The sequence below is a fragment of the Takifugu flavidus genome, chromosome 11 (assembly GCF_003711565.1).
Source record: "Takifugu flavidus isolate HTHZ2018 chromosome 11, ASM371156v2, whole genome shotgun sequence".
In the NCBI taxonomy this organism is placed as follows: domain Eukaryota; kingdom Metazoa; phylum Chordata; class Actinopteri; order Tetraodontiformes; family Tetraodontidae; genus Takifugu; species Takifugu flavidus.
In genome coordinates, this window is record NC_079530.1 from 12,942,534 (window position 1) to 12,965,339 (window position 22,806).

The following is a 22,806-nucleotide window of genomic DNA, read 5'->3' on the forward strand; positions in this document are numbered from 1 at the left end:
AATGACGTCAGCGCTCTCCCAGCGCTCTCCACAGCTCCGCAATTACTTCATTCTCATAAGTGAGCCAACAACAGACTCGTGGTGAAAGCTCTCTGTGATCCGGAGCGGTTCTATTACCTTTGCGTTAAAAAAAGAGGCATTTTGAAGTTGAAAGAGAAGAATAACAGTGTTTTCTTGAGGCTTTGGAACAGAGCCTTCCTGCAGAATCACAAGGCAGCAGCCACAATATGACGCAGGAGAAGCGTCAGCTTCCACCCACAAAGGTAGAGGTGAGGAGCACTGAGGTGCTTCGACTCCAAACCCCCTAAAATATCTTAACTAAATCTCAGAAAATACCTTCAGAGATCAAATCAAAGGACACAACCTGATTTAAATAAGGAAACCGGAGCTTGGAACGGGGGGATTGCTCAGGCGTAAAATGCAGGAATCAAACCCCTCATTTGTGCTGAGAATCTGACACGGGTGCTGTGAAATCACAGGTGTGACGCGGGACGCGAGCACGCGCTATCTGTCGATGTCAAGAGAAAAAAACACTGCGTGATTTAGAACTCCACTTTAAATCTACTGTAGGTAAATGAGTGTAAGTGCGAGTGTAAACAGGAAACTCTGGACTCCAGCTGACAATTGATTTTTATAACGAGCTAAAAAGAAAATAAACGGGTTCGTAAATTGGCTCATGGTGCGAGTGTTACTATAGCTGGACCGATGGTGATCACATTCCACTGCTGGAAGCATATTGTGTGTTAATAGCGGGTGATGCTGGCGCACGCCGTTACAAATTTTGATATGGAGCGATTCGTTGTAAACGGAGAAAAAAGGCGTTAAAGGGAGGCCGGTGTAAAGTCAGCCAATCGGTCTCCAGACAAAATGCATTAATCTGTGAATTCCCCCCAGGACGGTGTGTATAGCACTATAAACGTTCAGCCTCGGGTGGGTTAGGTTTAATGATAAAAGCAGCATCTGTAGAGGTGAAAGCAAGGAGGAAGGGGGGGTTACAGAGGTTCACCTTGTGTTTTCCAGCTTCAGCCAACTTTGCCGCACGTGTCCTTATTTTGTTATTGATCGCGAGCACTTTGGGGAGCATTACTGGGGGCCCAGAGTAACCTTCAGTCAGACTGCAGCAGTGGAGCGTCTGCATAATCATTCAACCTCCAACCTGCAGACACTCGTTACTGACGGCTTCCTCGTCTCAAATGCAGAGCAGCGCCTTCCCCGCGCCTTTGTGACCGAGCCCAAAGCCTCTATCGCTTTATAACTTTGCCTCATATCCTTTGCTCATCTTAACATATTCATTCGAAATGCAGACTGAGAGCAAGGAAGAAGAGTTCCGAGCTGAAAAGCGGCGACTTTTAAGAGTAATGATGGGATGTGATGGCCTGTAGGAAGGAGACCTCTGCTAATAAACAGGGGTTTATGAAGAGGGTAATGATCTGAACGCATGGATCTGCTGTGCAAGGGAAATCGGTGCTTAACTGCCAAAATTATTTGCCACGGAAAGGCAAAGAGCACAGGCGGAGGCGGGCGCTAAACATCTAAAGAGCCTCATTTATCAAATGACTGATGTTTTCCCTTCTGCGGTGTGCTACAGTAAACATCTCCGATATCCTGGACAGCCGATACCTCAGCACGCAAGAATGAGCACAACGGAGTGTTTGGGATTTTACTGACCATTTATCATCCGCTCCCCGTTGGAGAGGAGAAGAGACAACTCGCCAAAATCAACGGTAAAACAAGCCCTGCCGGTTTTGGGAATAGCTGTTAGCTAATAGAAAATGAAAGGAAAACAAAACAACAAATTCTCTAATATTTAGTTGGACCGCCATTGGCTTTGAGTATGGCAGACATTCGCCATGGAATCCTTTTGATGAGCTTCCCTGGCATTTATTCCCATCCAGAGTTGCACTAATGCTCCGCCAAGATCTTGCGTTGATGCTGGGCGGGTCGGGCCGCTCCCCCAGCCCATCCTAATGAGTCTTAATAGGACATTGGCTTGATTCGGGTTGATCCTCGCTCTATAATCTGCCTCGTTATGCTCATGGCAACCTGAATCCTTTTCATTCAGATCAGCAGATTCAGAGTTCCCATCCCATCAAACGCTCATTTTCAGTCAGACACACGGCTGGGAGCGCCACCGCCGATACCCTACGGCGAGGTCTCGCCACAGGTCTAAGTGAGCTCCATGTTCGTTGGATGGTTCTTAACCAGCATTCGGGCCGACGTGTTTGTTTGAGAAACGAGAACCTACCGACGGCATCAGTTTAGGCTTAACTAATCTGCCGGCCGAGCCTATTCATCACTGCAGTGAGCATCCAATGGAAGTGAAATGACGCTTGTTTTATTGGACAGAGTGTGTATAGACAGTACAGTGTGTTGTGTTGATCCCAGATAATAATTAAATACTGTATATGTATGGCAATTATAGGCTTTGGAAGCCATCATTATTCCCTGTGTGTTGTAATTGTGTTTACAAAAGCACTCTGTCACTACACGGTTGAATTACAGTGCTCACGCTCGGCCGCGCCGGCTGTAATCTAAACTGTTACACAATTGTTGACCTCTGATAATTTCTCTAATTTACAGTTGCGAGATGAAAATGACGAAGGGGGTTATGGGCCGCGAGGCCCGCGGTGACTCAGTCGCAGATGTTTCACAGTAAAACCCGGCATCAGTGGGTGGCAAAAGCTCGGCTTTAATCCGACGCTAGACGGGCGAGATGGCGGTTCGCCACTTTTAATGGCCGCACGAGAAAGGTTTGCTTGTTCCTCCTGCTGCTCCTGTTGCCTTGCAGGCGGAAACGCTGCCACCTCGCACAATAAGTTGGTGGATCCCAGATTTTGAAGGATTTGATGATGGCAGACAGTCGCGGAGCTGTCGCTTCAGCTACATGGCTAAATGAACGGAGGGTCACCCAAATATATCTCAGGCAACGGATACGTCTGCGGAGGCCACGCGGCTCTGCCAATTACTGTTACAAGGCTATCAGCCTCACGCCATTAGTGGAGCCGAACATAAAGGAAAAAAAGCCTTTGTTTTTTCCCTCCCTGAGAAATTCATTTCAACAGTTCCAAACTGCTTTGAAACCGGTGTTTGTGTGTCTCTTATCAAAAACCCACCCTGTTGGTGCAGAGAAAGGGCTATTTTTTTATACAAAAGAAAAAAAAACCCTGGGCGTTTGAAGATAGAGCAAACCTGCAGGCGAGGAGTGAAAATCAGCCTCGCGATGATATTCCACCATGTTGGCGGTAAATGAATGCGACAGAGGTAAACAATGCAAGGCCGCTGCTTTTTCCTGCTCACAGCTTTCAAAGACGAACGCGAGCATCGTGCTAGCGTGCACGGTTCTGACATTTTCACTGGCAAGTTAGATGAAGCAAAGCAAGCACATTTTTCTGTTGTTGTTTTCAAGGAGGGAACATGATCCGGAGTAAGCAAAAACCCGACTAGTTGGAAGTGACGGGTGGTCTATGAGATGGGCTCTCACTCTGACATTGTACTTACAGGACCTGGAGGGCCGGGAGGGCCGACATCCCCCTGGAAACACCAGAGGAACACAGTATCAAATCACAGCAGATATGAGAACATGGTCAAAAAGGCTGAGAAAAGAAGGGAAAAAAAGGTGTAGTATTAAATCGGACAAGTTTCCCACAGTAACCTCACATCTCAAACAGAGCCATAGGATTTTAAAACAGGAAAGGAGGAGGAGTGGGACAGCATAAAGAACAGAAAGAAGAATATTCAGGAATTACGTTTCACATGCATCATGTACGCAGCGTAACTGTGGTTACAGCACAACTGCTGCTTATGGAAGGCTCGTAATCGTGGCACATTACATTCCGAAGCCTCTGTTCTCCCATTGAAAATTTAAAAGCTGTAACTGTGGAATAAAACAGGAACATAAAGCACTGCAGCTGCGACTCTACTGTGCGAACCACCGAAAGGCATTTGGGGAATGTCGGCTTGACAATACACAGCCAACCGTCTAAATTATTAACACGATCAACAAATAACGATCTCATCTCCATCCAAGATCAAAATGATGGTGAATCACAGATTCCAACACCATAAAACCCCAGAATATAGATGCTCAAGGCTTCAATTAAGTTCTCAAAACTCATCTCCAGCGTAAAAAATGTGGCCAAGATGTTTGTAGCTGCGCTAGCGGCAGTACGATATAAAGTTCAAAAAACTTTTCTTTTTTTACAAATTAGGGACCAACAACAACCTTAATTATGCTTTTTTTTAAAAAAAAAAAATTGAGCTGACACAAATGGGGATAATTATGTAAAATATAAAATGGGGCTGTCAGATGTAACGCAATAACATGTGACATATCTTTGTAATTAAGGCGTTTAATGTTTTAAATGCAATCAACACATGCAATTAGGGGTGAGAGGAAGCCATCGTGCCCAAGGTTGTGGCTGATGGGCGCTGAAGCGTGCAGAGAAAGAGGCGAGCACGATGTTGCTCAGACTGTGGGAAGGAGGGTTTCTTTCATGAAAGCTTTGATGTATATATCTGTTTTTGATGTTTATCGTTCCTTCCCTCAACACAGAATACCGAAAATGGACACGTATCGGGTGCAATTTTAAACTGAATCATGTCCATTGATTCAAGATGTGGTGGAATCGCTAAACACAAGTTCTGCATGAGGTTTAGGAGGGAAAAGGAACTCGGAGGAATTTTGATGGATACCAGCATCGTTTAAACTTCCTCCCTCTTCTTCCTGTGAGCAGACAATGAAGCACAAATGCAACCAGAGTGTGTCGAGCACCTCACGCCGGTGTCACTTACTTTCTGTCCTTTCACTCCGCTGGTACCTGCAGCACCCGGCTGACCCTGTGGCAGAACGCCTCTGTTAATGACTCTAATGCAACAGTGTGGTAAATGTCACAGCGGTGGGAAAATACATACGGGATCTCCCTTCTCCCCCTTTTCCACGGCGGCTCCGATCCCACCCTGTGAGAGAAGAGAGCAGATTGGAGACAGTGACCGGCAGCCAAGGCGCGGCAGTAATAGGCAACGCTCGGGGCAAATAAGCGGAAACGTGCAGCTGTTCTTAATCATGCAGCAAATAACGGCGCGATTATGTTGTGATGTGCAGCGTAATGAAAAGCTGCAGCCTCTGTTACACTGCAGCATTTTCCACCATTTTCCTACCAGACCCATTCCCCAGGCTGCCAAAAGATGGCACTTGATGACTGCTGCAGAGCTCCAAGGAGGGCATTTAATAAGACCGCTGTTATTTACGTCTGGCTGGAAAGCCAACGTGCACGTATTGGTGGAGGCAGTTCTTAGAAGAAATGGGGAGAATTTTCCTAAATGCTCGGCAGACTCTCACACTTACTGCACTTCTCACTTTTCTCATTACAGGCTATTATTCTAGCTGCTCAGCAGGAGTGGCGAGAATAATTAAGCTAACGCACGAGGCGTGATTTCACATCTCCTGGCACATTTTATAAAGCTGAAACAGATTTTTCTTGGTCGCTGTTGTTGGTTTTTTCCTTCCTTTCTCCCCTGAAAGGATCACACGCCACGCAGAAAACAACAAAGGGACGCCAAAAGCCCAACGCTGTCTGTGGCCCGGATGAATATTTCAGGTGATGCTTCAGAGATTCTCGAGCATCTGTTTGTCAATCCGAGGACGCGTGTTTGCGCGCCTCCTTAGCAGCACCTGGACTTTTCCAAACACTCGGCGATGTTCCGTCTCAGCGTGTCTCCCAATTAATTCTACCCGCTAACAGCCACGATTCATTATTTTGGAAGCTGGCTTTGCTGTTGTCATAGAGAATTAAGAGCTGCTATTAAGTGGAAGGTACAACCAAGCACGGCACAGACAAATGAACTGGAGTCATTAGAGGAATGTAGCACAGACGAATATCGTTTCTGTCTGTTACTGGATGTCAAAGGAACTATTATATGAAACTGCTGCTGTGGCTGAGCTGAATGACGTGCAAATCGTGCTCTGGCACCGCGGCAGCAACAAATTCCACCCTCATTATCGTTAAATCTCCACTTAAGATGGTTCAGGGTGATTTGTCAGAGGGGTATTTAACAAGTTCTAAACCCCTTCAGATGATATTTACTGCAGGGTGGCATTTATTTAACCAGATTATCGGCGCTTACGCCACGACGTGCACGATAACCTGCCTGCCTGTGGAAACCTGAGGGGCGGCGTTGACTTTGAGATGCTGCTGGTCATCAAACTGCAATTAAACCCGCCTGCGTCTCGCCCCGCCCCCCCGTCGGCGTCTGCGGCGTTCAGTCGGAGCCCGTTTGAGTCAGTCAGCGGGAGATCCAGCCGTGGAGATGTGATTCATGAGAGCATTCGCTTCTTGGCACATCATTCAGCGCAGACATCCCTTAAAGCCCCCCCCAGCTCCGAAACACTCACACTCTGCCGAGCAGCCGGGGATCCGCTCGCACAGATGTTTGCACGAGCTGCGGTTTGTCTGGGCAGCATCTGAGGCTATAGAGGATCTCTGATGCCACTCTGTTGTTACTGTTTGTGGAAAGTGTTTCCCAGATCTGACCGAGCGTTGGTTCCTCACATTCCGGGCCTTTCCTGTTCCCTGAATACTAATAAGAAGTAATATGAAGCAGTCGTGTTGACAGAAGATTAACCTTGCCTCCAGACTTAGCATGAGTTCCTAATGAAGAAGACAAGTGGAACGTGGCAAAGACAAGGTTCAGATGAACGTCTGCACCGTGCCTGTGCACGCTGATAGCGTGGCAGGTTCGTGCTGACGCACGGGCGCACAAAAGGAGCACCATTTATTGGAACCGAGATGGGAGAGTAGACATGATCCAGATACTTCAGGAGGAGAAAACCGGAGGAAATTGAAACACCGACACCTTTTGTGCAGCATGTTATTCAATTCTGTCTTCATTAGACATCCTGTTATTCCCTTTCTTGGGAATGGAGGTTCAGTGGGTTTTGTCTTTACATGGTTTACTTTCTATTCTCAAGGTTGACCATCTTAGAGGAAGAATATCTATTGTCTGAGTCACACAGGTAGCAGCAGTATGCCCGCACAACAGATGAATAGAGGCATTCAACAACCTTATTCAACAGCGAGCCGGATGACAATGGAATTGGAAAAAAGGACGTCAAAGGGAAAGGCAGCGGAGACGGTCAGGCATCTGTTGGCGGGCCGTAGCGGAGTTTTATACGCAGCGCAGCTCATGTGAGACTGAGAAGCTACAGCACCCCAGGGGTTCATGAAAATGATTGCACCCTCCCTCCTTTTTTTTAACTTTCCCCCCTGCAAAATCGCTGTACATAATGACCATCTGTCTATTTGGAGTGTGGGAACCAAGTCACGCTGCGCTGTGGCACGCTGCAGGGGGCCGAAAGGTGGAAACAGCTATTTAACTTGCACAGCGGAGAGGCAGCGATTGACGGAGAGGTGCCATTTCCGACGTAAGCGATCCGCCCCTGGCTGCAAGCGCAAAGTGGCCGGTCAAGGACAGGGTGTCACCAAGACGTGTGTCTGGGACGACCAGGGCCAAGTTGGTGCACCTGCATAAAGACAACCCGACGGAGGTGATTAAAGGCCTGGCCAATCTGTGAACGCTGCTCAGGCGCCATTTAGAGCGGGGGAAGGATCATCGAATGAAGATATCGAGCAGTGACATGTGCCAAGACTGGGCGTGAGAAGGAATAACGTCGTGACACTTTCAAAGTTTCCTGAGGGGACGGCGCAATCACAAGCCACCAAAGAGTCCGTTTGGAAAAAAAAGGGGGGATAAAAGAGCTAATCAAAGATGATTAAACCGGTTTTCCTTTCGAATTATTCATGCAGCCCAATCTTGTTGTTTTGAAAACCGTCACGCTTGACCATCGGCGTCCTCTGGAACGTCTTTGAGCGCGTCTTCGTTGCGCCGCCCTTCGTTCTCCTCCCTCGGAGGACTAATTTGACTTTGAGACATAACTGCCGTCCCCTTAACTGCAAGCATGTCCTGCTGCCAGTGGCGGAGAGAAGATAAAGCGATGCCCCGGTATGTGTTCCGAATGGATGATGTCGCCCCTGAGATCTACCTCAGCAAAACAGGTGACTCACAAATGCCAATACCCGGGGACAGAGGCGAAGCTGGTGCGTGCTAAGGGCGCTGCCATTTAGAAATGTCACGCCTTCCGCACCCTTGGTCTTGTTTTGCGTCCTGCCACTTCATGAGTCGGGGCTTCTTTGAGTCACGTGGGCGACGTCCAACAGTGAGTAACTCGATTATACTAAAGATAATTGGACCTATTAACCATGATGGAGAGAGAAAAAGAACAGAAACTTCTGGGGTTCTGAATGAAATGAAAGAGGACAAAGCCTAATGGAGAGTTTAATCAAGGCAGTAAGGCATGAAAATAACGAGAGGCCAGAAGCATCGGCCTCGTGCGACTCCCAAACACCCTCCAGAGCAGGTAGCAGTTTGACAAGCTGTCTCATAACACGTGGCGTTTGTGACCTCCGGTGTAGGGGTCACTGAACTGGGTGTGTGATTGGTCCGCGAGCCACAGCGACCATAATTCAAAGAGTCAATGGAGCCTGAAGACAGACTTGCTCCACTGATTAATACCGGCATTCTTAAGGGCTACCTTAATGGACCCGTGGTGGATGGGTGCTAATAATGGAGCCTGTTTACAGCCAAACGGGGAGATGGAGGGGAGACGGATTTAAAGATCGATACAGCGCTGATGTCTCTTTTAAAGATGCGACATACATCTCGTCTAACGATTTGCATATTAAAGCAAATGTGACACCGTGATAGTTTTACATGGGCCCATTTACGGGTGTCCTAATTCTGAAGGGAAACCTGAAAATTGAAATTGATCTTTTTCCACTGGTGATAAAATTAGACTGCGGCGTGCTGTTAGACAACAGCTTCCTCAGTGAACTTTTATCAGGGGGCCTGTATAGCTGGACGAGGGGATGCTGTGCCGGGTCGTGGCGCGTTGTGTGTGGGCGGTCTTACCGGTGGGCCTCTGGGTCCGGGCTCCCCGGTCTTCCCTCTGCGTCCCTGGGAGAGGCAAAAGGAAAGAAGAGGGAGGATGAAACAACAGGTGGATCTGGGCTCGGTTCTGTCAGTCATTAAGACTAGCATCTCCCTCTAATTTGCTTTTAATTAACAACAAGAAAACAGCTTAATTGCTGCACCTCGTGTGGCCCGCTCGTCTTTGTCGCCCCCCCTCTGGTTTACTGCCTCCTTTCCAGCTGTGTGAATCCTCCGGCGCATTAATCAACCCGCGGACGGCTGCGAACCACTGAGGCTGCCAGCAGCGTCCAGCAATGCAAATTCAGGCCGGGATGAAGCGGCTACTTAGCTTTATTTAGTATTTGCGCCGCAAAAAAATGAGCCCGAGCGCTTGAAAAGTCCGCAAATCATGAAAAGCCGACATCTTAATGAGATGTACTGCCATCTAAAGCAAACCAAAGTCGGAGTAATTTACATCATAAGTGTTTGTGTCCTTGCCAGGAAAGAGGATGTAGCTCTCTGGACATCCTCACGGCCGGCCTATAAACTGGCAACACATCACTGTTTGTGTTCCATAAAAAGGCGCCTGAAATTAGAAAGACAGATGCAAAATTTCCAGCGTCAGGAGACGGTTATTTATCCCCCCCTCTGCGCTTGGAGCTCACTTCACTTTACGGCCGCGCAAACAACACCGAAGAATAGAAATGATCCAGAAACCTAAACGACTCCTAAATGTGATTACCTCCCTGTACTGGGAGCTCCGTGGTGACGCGGCGCCTGTACTGAAACACAACAACGCCCTGTCTTATTTATCAGAGATTCTTCGGCTGGCAAAAGCAAAGAAAAAAAGTGTCGCGCGTCGCAGAGCGACACCTCGATTCGTCCCTGTGACACTCGGCGCGTCGCAGCCTTTGATTAACTGGGTCGAGTTTGACATGAGAGTTTGCCCGCAACAAAGGCGAAGGAGTTCCTCCCCGAGAAACGCTGCCTTTAATCATCTGCTCGGGCCCGTGCGCTCCGCCGTCTGTTTGGCTCCCGCAAATTACGGGAAGCCGACGCGGAGGTGCAGCGGGGTCAACATTAACCCTAATGATGCGGCTGAGCCAGCGTGGATGTTTGATGCAGCGAGCCGGCCGCGGCCAGCATCTTTTCAACATCTGTAAGTCCAGATAATTTGGCCTATTTGCCAGGTTTTTTTTTTTTTTGCGTCTGATGGGGCCCTCGTTTGAGGCGAGATGAAATGAATGCTACCTTCAGGAGGAGAGAGGTTGAAAGAGCCTCTGCGGCTCGAAACCTTTCCCTTCTGTCGAGGGATGTTACATTATACAGGAGAAACATGTTGAAATGTTGCTGTGTGAGAGGCTCATTTCTATATATTACTTTATTTCTCTGCATTTTTCTTTTCAAAAAATCTTTCTCCCAACGAAAGAACCATTTCATTTTGATGTTCGCAGATACAACAGAGCGCTTGTTCTGTTCTTAACCTTTGTTGCTGCCCTTCTTCTCTCCCGTGAACTCGACAACACGAGCAGGTCACGCAGACACACAATTTAGCTAATGAATATTTCATGCGCCATCATCCCGAGTAGCTCATAGATATTTCCATGAGAACGTCTCCTCGACTGGCTCGTTTTCTATCCCTTCCACCTTAGCAGCACAGGGCCAGTGCACAAGGATGAACCTTAATTCACGTACCAACCTGAATGCATGAGGAGAACGTGCCTCACGTCTCCACACATAAAAGCCCTTTCCCTCCAGGGGGTTTGAACCCAGAGCCTTCTCGCCACACTAACCACTGCGCTGCCCACAATGCTTTATTATTTATTCATAATGGATTAGCATTGTTCCATAGAAATGCACCTCCTCTCATATTACCTTGTTACAGCAGTAACTAATACACCCTGCACGCTGTTCAAAGGTGTAGTTTAAATTATGAACAAATTCTGCACTGAAGTTGTGGAGCCTTAGTTATTATTTAATTGTACTGTAATGACCACTATTGTACTGCAACACTGACACTGATGTAGCATAGTGTTGCTTCACTAGAATTCTATATGAATTATTCATATATGGAAATTACTCTAGGGTCAGAGACTTTATTTTCCTCTAACTTTACCATATTAGTCCATTAAGCTGTGTTATGTGTGGTCTATACTGTTGTTAAAGTGTACAAAACATAGACGCGGCATCCATGGAAACGCAGTCAGTGGAGGCGACGCGTTCTTCATGAAGAATGGGAGAGAAAATGCGAGGCGCTGGCATTTCCTTACTTCCTATCAACATTTTAAATGCCGTTAAAAGCTTTGATTCCTGTTATGCTTCTGTGTGTAGATTCGAACCGCGTGTAACGCACGTGTGTAACGCACGTCAACATAAACAATTGTAACCTGACTGGCAGCCGACACGAGCAGCCAAGTGTGCCGTTCATTTGTTTCAGCCGAGCAAACTTCCCATTCCCATTTTTCCCCCATGTCCCATTTATCTCTCCTTTTGTGTATCTCTTACTTCCGACTCATCCGTCTCTGCAGCCTCTTGTTTTCCTTCTAATCTCTTCTCCTGTCTCCTGTCACTCGACCTGCTTTTCCTCTCACCCGACTCCCAGCTCCTGTTAGATCACCCCGGCTATATGTTGCTATGCAACGCTCAGTGTCCTATAAATTTGACAACATCCCGGTGCGTGATTATCATTTGAGCACCGCGGTGGGCGTGGAGTCCTCCTCCAGGTCATTGTAGCAAATTAGATTGAGGCTGAAGAATGGAGGAAGACAAGCTTGAGAGGAAAGACAGAAAGAACAGGACAAGAAAGGCAGTAAAGGAAAACGATTCACGCCAAAACGAGAGATGGAACCGGCGAGACCAAACGCATTCAGTACCTAAAAAATCGCAGAGGACTGTGATGAGCATACAAAATAATTCCAGATTCAATTCTGGTCTGGAGTGAATACAAATTTGAGCTCTGGTGAGGAGACCAGCAGCGTTCTCTGAACCCCAGACTTAATCCTCGAGGATCCGAGCCTCAGCTGGCGCCGCATCTCTGGGCTGCAAAGCGTTAAAGTCAGGCGCAGGCGTGGGACCGCTCTCAGTCCCGCAGCGTAAGCCTGAATCTAAAAGCAAAGTCAACAGCAACGCGCGGCGGAGGCATCATTTACGACGCTTCTGTGATGTTGATCCCAAATGTCAACACGTTTCCCGAGACGCTGTGCGTACGACTCGATAACGGCGGCGGTTAGAGCAAAAAAACCACGAGAGTTCTAGCAATAAAGCAGATATACCATCAAAGAGCCTCATAAGCCACCTGACAAATGCCCTTGTCAAGAGGGGTCAGCCGATAAGCTGGAGGATCCTTCTGAAATGAACACCCCAGGAAGTTTAAGCTAGTACACAGCCAGCCAACATGATGGTGGGTTTCATCTTTTTATATGCATTGACAGCTTGGTGGTACTCGCAGCTTCAACCTGTTTGAATTTTGACTCGGCTAAAACAACTAGGCTACTCTGACTCTTAGAAATAGAGTTGTAGGTCAAGGTTCAGATGAGAGTATAATGAGAATAAAAGAAAAAACAAACATTTCTCTGTAGGTTCCATCTTAAATAGTTCACATTCGTGACTGTTTATTTGCACCAAAAACATACACTACACCATTCAGCTCTTTCCCCTCTGCTTGTCTGACACGTGATGTCATAGGTCGACGTCCGGGAAGCCTCTGAAATGGCATTAAGGAGATCGCGGGAGAGATGACCTTTTCCAACTGGAAAACTCACCTGCCACTCCCACACTTTCTGCCTGACAGGAGGCCCTTCTCCCTCTGGGGACGGGTACTCCAGCCACCTGAGCCTTCCTCCGGCGGCTGTGCAACCTTTAACTGGACCACAGTGCGTCCAGCGGCGGCTGTATTTGCATGGCAGGCGGGTATGGCAAGTGCTATAACAAAGTGTGACGTGGGGAGCGGCGGTTAATAAAGCGAAGAGAGAATTTTCAACAAATTATTCAGGGGTTCGGAACTTAAGAGTTTGCCGCAGTGCATCATGTCAGAACATTTTCCAAAGAGAAACCCCTTGTCTCTTCGTTGTATGTCAAGGATGCACCGTGGAGAATTACATGCATCTGATCCGCAACTCAGACCTTAAATCAGGCCGATTGCCACGTGTTTGTGATTTGCATGACCTTCAGCCCTTAATTTATTTCGCAATTAATTCGCAAATGTCAGCTTTTATCTCATGCAAATGCTTTTTCAGCATCAGCCAAGATGGGAAAAACGGGAAAAGATAACATAAATGTTGCGTTAATGACCTCAGCTGTATCGTTGAGGTGTTTTTGAACAGAAAAACAACATGGAGATGCAACCTCTAGCACTGATGCAAGGCCATTTATCTGACTGCTGGCTATGAAATATCGGGCACATTTCTGCTGGGAGGCTGGGTAAATATTCATCAAGCTCAAATCAACAATTCGGCTTGAGATGCTGTACTTGAAACCGCGCTCACAAACCAGTTTTCACTGTGTCAAGTCAGCTGTCTGCCTGCCCGAGGTAAATATCGATTTATCTGCTCGCTTGAAATGTCACAAAACAGGCTGCAAAGACGGCGGCTTCTCCAGCGCCTGATTAAGAATCCAATTAGAGACAGAAAGTGCAAATTCCCTGCTTCTAACTGGCCTTGTTGGATGGCATCTTAGGACACCGCACAAGCTCAGAAAATGCTTAGGCGCTGGGGCTGCAGGGATCTCTTGCACTTGGTAAAAGCCTCAATAAAATAGGATTTGTTCCAGTTGTTTACTGAGGGTTAAGAAGAGCGGACGGGGCAAGAGGAGAACGGCAAAGCCGACAGCTGCCTGGCAGGGGCTCAAATGCAGCTTAGCATTTTTCGCCACTCTGAGTGGCACACAATGGTCCCTTTAACTGCCAGCCATCTAAATATTCAGGGACCTATATAGAGACGGCTGACACTGGCCGACTTGAGACACAGCTCAGCTGGCCGAGGCAGCGCCTATAGTGTCTTGGCAGAGGCGTTCCATGAAGGCTTTACTCACGAGGACCCAACCCCCGCAATCCTACCGGGCTGGAAGGCGATTGTTCACCAGCGCCACTAGATGGCAAACTAGCTTCACCGCAACATTTGTGCATTGCAGGCTCTCTCTGAGCGGATCGACGTCCCCGGCGCATGAATGTATGAGTGTTTGGTACCATGCCTAATTAGGCAGCCCGGCAATAAGGCGCTGAATACGGTAAAGGATATTTCTCCGAGGCGGGTTCACAATGATGAGAGTCAAACTCAATCGTGGAGAGCAAAAGGCTGCGTTGAGAGGGAGTGAGCGACAGTCATTTCCATGCGGCGTTCTGATTCTTTTCAACGGCCACATAATGCAAAATGGACACAGGTGGCACTACAAGGGTACACTTGTGCCGCGCGCCAATGCAGAAAACGACCACGCTTGGAGCCATTTCAGCAAACACCGGCGTTCTGCTGCTGCAATGTATGCAAGCACTGGTTGCAAAAGCAGGCATGCAAAATCCATTGGGGACATGTCTGCAGAAAAGGCTGTCCCCTAAGGAGCCGTCGGACGCATCTTCACAGAGCTGTTTCTCTTTAGCAACTTTTAAGAGCTCATTGACTTTAACAACTGCTCAAGAGGGGAAAGAGGACCGATGATGATGTGGCTTGAATTTGCATTTTTATGTGGAGAACAGTAAATCTGTATTAAATGATGTGTTCAATTCCCACATATCAGCCGGATGTCTGCACAATGTCTCCGTGCAACCTCCCAGCCTACCACATCAGTTTTCTGCTAGGCTGGCATAGGCTGCTCGAATGTTCTCATCTTCTAATGGATGCTGTTATTAGTCTTGGCTCTTGGAAATTTCAGTCTCATCTGGACTTCTCTGGAGGCATTACTCATTTGGAGTGGCTCCCCCTATGTTTACAGACACAGAGTGTTTCATTAATGCATTATCCAACAAGTGAATGGGAAAGGCTGGAAATCGACTTTCAATAAACCCTGGTTCATTTTACAAACCAAATATTTGAGTTCAGAGAGAATACGCTGCGCAAAGATCCACAGGGCACTGACTCGGGGAACTGTAGCCCTCGGCAAGGCTTCATATCACTCACCATGCATAACAGATTACACCGAGGTCCCGCACACCGCCATCTGTATAATATGAAGCGCGCTCCCTCGCATGCCATTAAAAGTGGACGCAGACGAATGTATCTAAATTGGTCACAGGCTGAGGGGCGAAGTGAGAAAAAAATCCCAATATGGACGGTAGGCTGCAACGCTGTGCTGCTCAGTGATTCAGCCTCCCACTACTGCGCCTCTGTGTTCTGCTGCATCCATGGCTACCCCCCCCCCCCAATCCTCTCCAAACACAGACACACACATTCATTCCTCCACCCTCCCTTTCTCCACATGAGGGCTACTCAGGAAGCCTGCTTCCATCCCAGATATCTTGCTTTTGGTAAACCTGCATCAAGGTGCCGGATTATGACCCACAGCAACACCATCTCTTTTTTTTGTGTGTGTGTGTGTGGTGCAGAGCGGCTGTGCCCGCGTAGGCCCGGAGCACACCTTAGCACTTCCATCCACTCTCACAATTGTGGAGATTGCTCAAAGTTCAAAGCATCTCCACCTAAACCTTGATCGAGGTGGCCATTTTCTAAACACTTTTAAAACCCCGAGCGGCTGTAGCCAGAAGCGATGCAATCTCTGAAAGTGTGAGAAATACTCGGGCTGCAGGATTCAGAGTTCCTTCAGCCCAACATTGTTAAAAACGTGTCACAATAGCCGACACCAGTGTTGCAAAGATGTCTGACATGTTGCGTCCGGATAGAGTTGAAATGATTCTGCAAGGTCGGGACTTATCGTACCACATCCAGGATGCCAAGACAGGACCAGTCACTTCTTTCCCCCCCTGCCACTGCCCAGATATGACGAAATACATTCTAAATGTTAAGAAGGAAAACGCTTACATGTGGAGCAGAAGGAACATTTGTAGCTCCTGTGCGCCGCTCCTCCGCTGTCTCGCTCTGTTTCCCGAAAAACTAGCGAGGTTGTAGAGCTGTGAATAAGCTCTATCTTCCCTGTGCGCTGACCGGCTATATCTGGCCTATCGTATCCTCAGAGGACGTGTTGACCTACATTACCCCTTGTTGAACATTGGGTTTTTACACAGATACACACTTGCATAAACCCAGCGTAAAAGCCGGTGAGCGCCAGGTAATCAAAGTTGCCCTCTTGAAGCCCTGCCCCTGTATTTGTTTCTGTACTTAATAGAGGATTAATGTGTGTTTGTTCTGGAACACTTCTAGATGTAGCCATATTGGGTTAAAGAAGAGCTAGACAGATAAATCAAAGCTCTTTGAATTTGTCCTTGCGTGTGCAAAAAGGTTCCCCCATAACCCTCCTTCCTCCCAGCAGGACCCAAACGTGAGACCTTTTCATAGCCAATCAGGCCGAATCTTTGTTTCATCCTCTCTCCCAATACACTTGACATTGTCAAGATTAATTGCCTTGTGCACTGGGCAAACGTGTTACCTCCTGGTGTAACACAGATGTCAAAAGCGCCGCTCTCTGGATTACCTCAATGTGAGTTTCCGTGGCGAGCGAGCCGGAGGAAAATCCTATCGCTGTCTCCCTCAACAAAGGGTTAACGAATCCTTGTAAAATGGCAGAGGGTGTAAATCTCGCCATAAAACCTCAGCTGCGAGCCCTGCTGACCTGTAAATTCTTCGCTCCGTGTCACTCTGCCATTGAGCCCCCCCGTGTTGGGCCAGACCTGTAACCACATATCAACTACATAACTGTATTTAAACATCCTATAATGGCAAAGACAATCAATAAGATTCTAAATGCAACATACGTGTGGCGACCCGTTAGCTAAATAACGTGGAAACAGGCTGTAGCATTTGTCCAGGTAAATATAATATGGAACATTAGGTCACTGATATTTCATCACTCATGTTCGGTGTTAAGCAAAGCAAACACTTGCACAGCGTAAATGAAGCTCGATAACACATTCAAAGTCAATACAGAAAAGCAAATTTCATAACAAAACAACCTTATAGCAGAAAAAATTCGATTTGTTGTTATTATGCTCAATTATTTTATGCATCATTGTATCAGCCAGAATCGACGCGTGCCTCCCGCGGAGAACTTCTGGCAGCAAGGCTGGCAGTCTCGCCGGGGACTCGTTACTCAATAATCTCACCCTGCAGGTGCTCTGGTGGAGGTCAGCAGTCTGGCGTTCACGTCCGGCTCCACCTATGGTGCAGGACGCCGCTGCCAAATGCTGCAGCGTCCCCCCCCCCCCATCGGACCGATCATAACTCTGTTGCCTGTCTGCTCTCCGAGGACACGCGCGGATTGAGATGAAGCGGAGCCAAGTCCATCAGATATTGTATGAATATTACGTATACGGTGGGTCAATTATCTCCAAACGAGACTCGCTCGGCTCTGCAGAGGGAGGCAGAGTGGCGGCGCGCCTTTGGCTTCCTGGAGCAGGGGACTTTTTCAAAGTAAATTAGGTTAAATGGCAGAAGCACTTGGACGCGTCATGGAAATGCTTGGATTTATTGTTGAACTAGAGGAATGTTTACGTCCGATCCGACACCCCTGTTTTGACCTCAGAGCAACAGCATTATGGCAGTTACCCCGCCGGACAAACCGGCAAAAGAAGGACGAGGGACAATTAAAGAAGATAGCCCGCGACGTGTCTGGAACCTATGGACAGCTGTCACCGTCATTCCGAACAGGGCCTGAATGGAAATTGTAAACACCACATCAGTTCCAAAAGACAGCAATTACCTCCCCCGTTCCTCAGAAACGTGGACCACTCCGTTTCCCCAAACAGAAACCAGACAAATGATCCTTTCAACTGTTTTGACAGATCATCCACACACAACTTTAAAGTGCCTCGGCAGCTGCTGTGGTCGTTAGCCGCGTGGCTTCAACTTTTTTGACATGAGAGAGGAACTGAAAATGTGCAGGGGCGCGCATCGATCCGAGATGGCGCGAGATGTCACGATCTCAAGCGATAACAGCTGAGGAATGTAGCATGACAGGTGTTGGAATTTTGAGGAAACAAGATGGATATTATTTTACAAAAAGCTGCTGTGCCATACAGACTGGACTTTGGGGAAAGCTCAACAACGGTTGCGGTTCCTTCCGAATTGAAGTTTGTTTCCGTCAAACTGTGAACTTTCAGAGCTTTCCTGTGGCCACATCATTCCAGGTCGAATCTCCCAAACAATGAAATGCATCAGCGCCTCTTTTCACCTCTGCACAGCTGATATTTGTAAAGTTAATAACACAACCATCAATGGTGAATCTCATTTATCTCCACTATTATCTGGGGAGAAGATGGTTCCTCAGTGTTCCCACATTCATTTCCTTCACCGAGGTCATCTTACATGACCTGGACATTGAAGGAACCCCCGTTTACCCCCGTTCTGACGTTTCCCCTTCTTATCTCGGTGACAACTTGTGGCAAAACGTCATCTTACCGCATGCAAACACAGTGGAGACAAATCTTCCAAATCTGTTTTCCCGCTCAACAACATCAAATTCCGACAGCTATGCCGACCGGTCCGCTCCCGTTGCAACTGAAATGAATAAATACGCAACCAATGGGGGTGGCAAATAAATAAACACATTTAGAAGGGGATGTAGGTTGCATAATTCATTTGATGAGAACACATGCGTAGCACTAGCACTCTTTTCCTCCCTTAGTGTCATCATCTCTGCAGCTGCCTCAGCGAAGAAACATGTCATGAGCTCACACACTGTCCATTTCAGACCCCCGGATGATAATAAAGATTTGCAACACTGTATTACGCAATATATCAATAATGTGATAAAAAGGAATCCCAATGGTTCTGTTTAAATAAAAAATGGAATCACCATTGAGCAGAGACCTGTTTTATCTCAACACAGGTATATATTATCCAGCTAATAGGGCTTAAAACACTGGATTAAATCTCCAGGACCCACCTTGTATTTCTTAAAGTAATTATTTATTAATCCACGACAACCTCCTGCCATAGAAGAGATGAACCCGTGTTTGCGATGGATCCGCTCATGACTGTGCCAGCTAATGAAGCAAAGCATGCTGGGAAATCCTGGCACAACATGAATACAACCAGCTTTCTATGGTGCTCCTGTTTAGCTTTGTAATAATCCTGCATGTGTATCGACTGAGCGTAGGTTTTTCAACCTATTTTTGGCTTAGCAAATTATGGCTTTTGGTTCTTATTTTCAAGGCGTTCTACCACCATTTCCCGCACGACTATATATATATATACAGTATACAGTATATATACATATACATATATATATGTAGATATATAGGCAATGTGTCAGTCAGTCAATTCTCTTCACTGCATGCTGTTGAGCACACCTCAAGCTTGAATTCCAAATAACTGCATTGAAAACTCAAAAGCTCTGGCGTTATTTCCCCCGGCATGAATGTCTCGCCTTCTTAGACGAGTCCTACGAGTCCAGAGTGACAACATAGACTGCATGATAAAAAAATTGGATTCCGTTACATTTCGCAGGGCGGGAACGTCTTTTTTATCTGCTGGACTGTGCCGCTGACTCCCAAAGACCTGCTCTGTGGCAGCCAATGAAATCCATAATAGATAAAACCATGCAATTCACATTTACTATTAATGGAAATGTGTAATGCGGGGGCGATATGTTCCCATTAATTTCTACGCGTGTTCGGGCTGGCCCTGAACCGGTCATCTATCAAGGTAATAAGATTGAACCAAGATCCAGTGAACGTTGGGCTGGGGTCACGGATGTGGGTGTGTAAGACTGCCCTTTAGACGAGGATCATCACTCCTGTTCCTGAAATGTCCTCCACATCCCCTTGAAGGAAATCTAAATAGCTCTGAGTACATGAATTTTCCTTAACGATAAATTGAAGCGGACAGTTTGAGAGATGGTCCGGCTTGACTCTGAGGACTAGTGAAAGATTTCCACCTCCAGCAAAGACTTGAGGAATATACGGCGGTCAGTCCGTGTCAAGATGTTCTGCGTCATCTGAGCCCGGGCCGTGGCCCGCAGCGAAGCCACCAAGTTACACGTGCGGACACGAGTCTCTTGCTGTGTCAGCTGACCACTAGCCTGCCCCTCATACTGATACTTGTAACCCCCCCCCCCACCCCCCCACCCTTCCCAAAAATAGGCTGATGAACTAGAGAAACACAGGTTGGTCCCCAGATTTCTGTGCCTGTAACCACGAAACCAGCAGAAATAACCTGTAGCGCCACAGCACCGAGGACAGACCAACTAGTTCCTCCAAGCAGAGAAATGAGAACCATAAATGAGGTTCTTCCCCTTCTTACGTCGGAATAGGAAAAGCACAACATCCCCCAACTAATGAGGTGGAGAAACACATGAAAAAAGTAGTTCATCTGGAATAGCGGTTGCTCCGGTGCATTATGGGAAACGATCGACTGGGGAAATACACGATGCGATAGGAGGCAAATTGATGTTCTCACAAACAGGTTTTTCTGTGACAGGAGGGAAAAATTCTTGAAATTCCTGTGTCCAGATGTCTGGAGAGCTTTGCGTCATCCTGGCTCTTGTTTTATACGAACGGATTTGCGTGACCTACTTCTGGCTGCTCTGCGGCGCCACCTGCTATATATTTGATATTGTGCTGCGTTGCATCCAGACGTTCAGTTGGGGCTCTATTTTTGATCGTGATCTCACGTTCGAAGGCGTTCTCGCCGCGCCAGTCAAACGTGACGCCAGACGTTCTCCTTCGCCGCGACGTTGAGGAACAACACCGATCGGTCTGCCAGGCGTCGTCAACCGCCACTCCCTGCTAATGCGATAACGCCGACGTGACTCGAATTCCCGTTCCACATTTGTTGACACAAAGAGCGTTAGCAGGCAAGAGGCGCAGATGTTACGTAACATTTGCAGTCCTGACCGTGGTTAAAAAAAAACCTCCTCTCCCAAATATTTCCCCTCTACTGTCCACCACCAGCCAATATTGAGAGTGTGTTTGACCTCCTTCACCATGAAGCCAGTTAAATAATTATCAGGCAAGAGGCCCTCACCTCTCCTTGGCTCTTAGGAAGCCAAGAGATCATCTTTACCCCCCTCCAATCACAAAAGCCACTCAGCTGTTTGGCCTCCCCTCCAGACAGGCACCTCGCAGTCGTTACAACCACGAGGCAGGCCGCACCACAGGCCAGCTGGTTCTGTTTACTCACCCTTTTGCCCTCTTTGCCCGGCTCCCCCGGCTGACCTGGCACCCCAGACAATCCCTGCAGAAAGAACATGCATCATTGTCATCTGGGTGCAACATTCCTGTGCAATTGGGGTGGGGGCAGAGATACTGACAGATGTTTGTGCCACATGTTCTCATGTTTCCTGCAGTGGCAGCAAACGTACAGTACCATTAGCTCAGCTAGCAGAGAGGGGGGACAGTCAACTGTCATTTTGGCCCTCGCCCATAAAGAGAGACGAGCCTCAGCTAATCAGTGCATTTGCTTTCCTGCAAATCGAAACTGATTCAATCAAGGTGAAAAAAAATACACTATCCCGACTTTGCTACGAAGTTCTTCTGTAAGACTTTGGTGGAGCTTGACAGCCGAGCTAAATAACAAACATGTCGCCGTCGCTTTGTCCACCAAACGCGACGAACAAAGTTGACACACTATAAATAGATGTGAAGAATTTCTTACCTTATCTCCCTTGTCACCTTTGAGGCCCTGTGTGGAAAGCAAATTGTTATTTTATAGGAGCAAACGCACAATTTAATCAACACAGAGTGTACACTTCTCTGTGAAAACAAGGCTCTTGAAGTACCTGATCGCCTTTAAAAGATTCTTTCTGGGCCTGTGAGGCAGACAAATAAAACACCTGTTAGAAGATAAGTGACAGTAGTGGTGTCCTGGTTTCAATGATTCATGAGGTGGTTTAACAATCTACGCCGGCCAGTTATAGTTAGCCAACAGCAACGCTCCTGGGGTGATTATTCCTGGCCAGCCTGACCTGTGTAGGAGTCAGGCCATGACTGTAACAACTCTGCAGACACCCCACCGGCTACTGTCAGGAAAGGGCAGACGGACTCGTCTGTCCGTCAGGCCGCTGAACGGCCACATTAAACATCTCAGCTTTCAAATACGAGCTGAATACCAGTAATTGGTGTCCACTTTCAATTGGCATCCAAAAGTCAAACGCTGTCGGCTTTTCCTGGAAACAGCTGCAGAATTGGACTTTAACGACATATATCTCTCCTGTCGGTCACAGGCTTCGCAACAAACAAGGAGCAAACAAAAAACCATATTTTACAGGGAGGCTGACAACACTGGGATATTTGCAGCATGAGCAATAAAGAGTGACTGCTCTGACCTCATGTCTCAGACCCAGCTAATAAATCAATTATTTGTCTGCAGCCTGACACATTTACTTGGCTTGTGAGGGGAGTTTTGACCTTGGGTATGAACCAGAAATAAATATTAATGCATCAAGAGCAAATCTTCTCCTAATTTCAAATCTCTTTCCCATCATGTTGTCTGCACAACGCTCACGTATGGGCAAGTTTGCTAGTTTTGGAGAAGAAGTAACGCAAACCTTTTCCTATTTATTTGGTAAATAACATTACAGAGAGGTTAATGGGTGACAACAGGGGCATGGTGGGCCCGGTTCAAAGCGGTGACACCGATACGTCTGTGTTCGGACATCCACTCGTGTCGATGGGTGACAAAGCCTGCAAGCATCGGCGATTGCCCCCGTCCGCTGCTTCCTTGGCATAGCTGCTCCCACTGCAATTTCAATGAGCTCTGAAATTTGTTGGCCGCATCGCAAAGGCGACACTACGACAGATCC

At 47.4% G+C, this 22,806-nt stretch overlaps 1 protein-coding gene across 1 annotated transcript in view; it reads right to left on the reverse strand.

The window, feature by feature from the left end:
* Positions 1-22,806, reverse strand: part of LOC130534291 (collagen alpha-1(XIX) chain) — a 67,972-nt gene that overhangs the window by 22,947 nt on the left and 22,219 nt on the right. The window contains exons 14-20 of the mRNA XM_057048318.1: positions 21,784-21,813; positions 21,660-21,686; positions 21,186-21,239; positions 8,965-9,009; positions 4,912-4,956; positions 4,792-4,836; positions 3,499-3,531 (exon numbers count right to left, since the gene is read on the reverse strand). Coding sequence (XP_056904298.1) covers positions 3,499-3,531; positions 4,792-4,836; positions 4,912-4,956; positions 8,965-9,009; positions 21,186-21,239; positions 21,660-21,686; positions 21,784-21,813 — 279 coding nt within the window. The remainder of the gene's footprint in view (positions 1-3,498; positions 3,532-4,791; positions 4,837-4,911; positions 4,957-8,964; positions 9,010-21,185; positions 21,240-21,659; positions 21,687-21,783; positions 21,814-22,806) is intronic.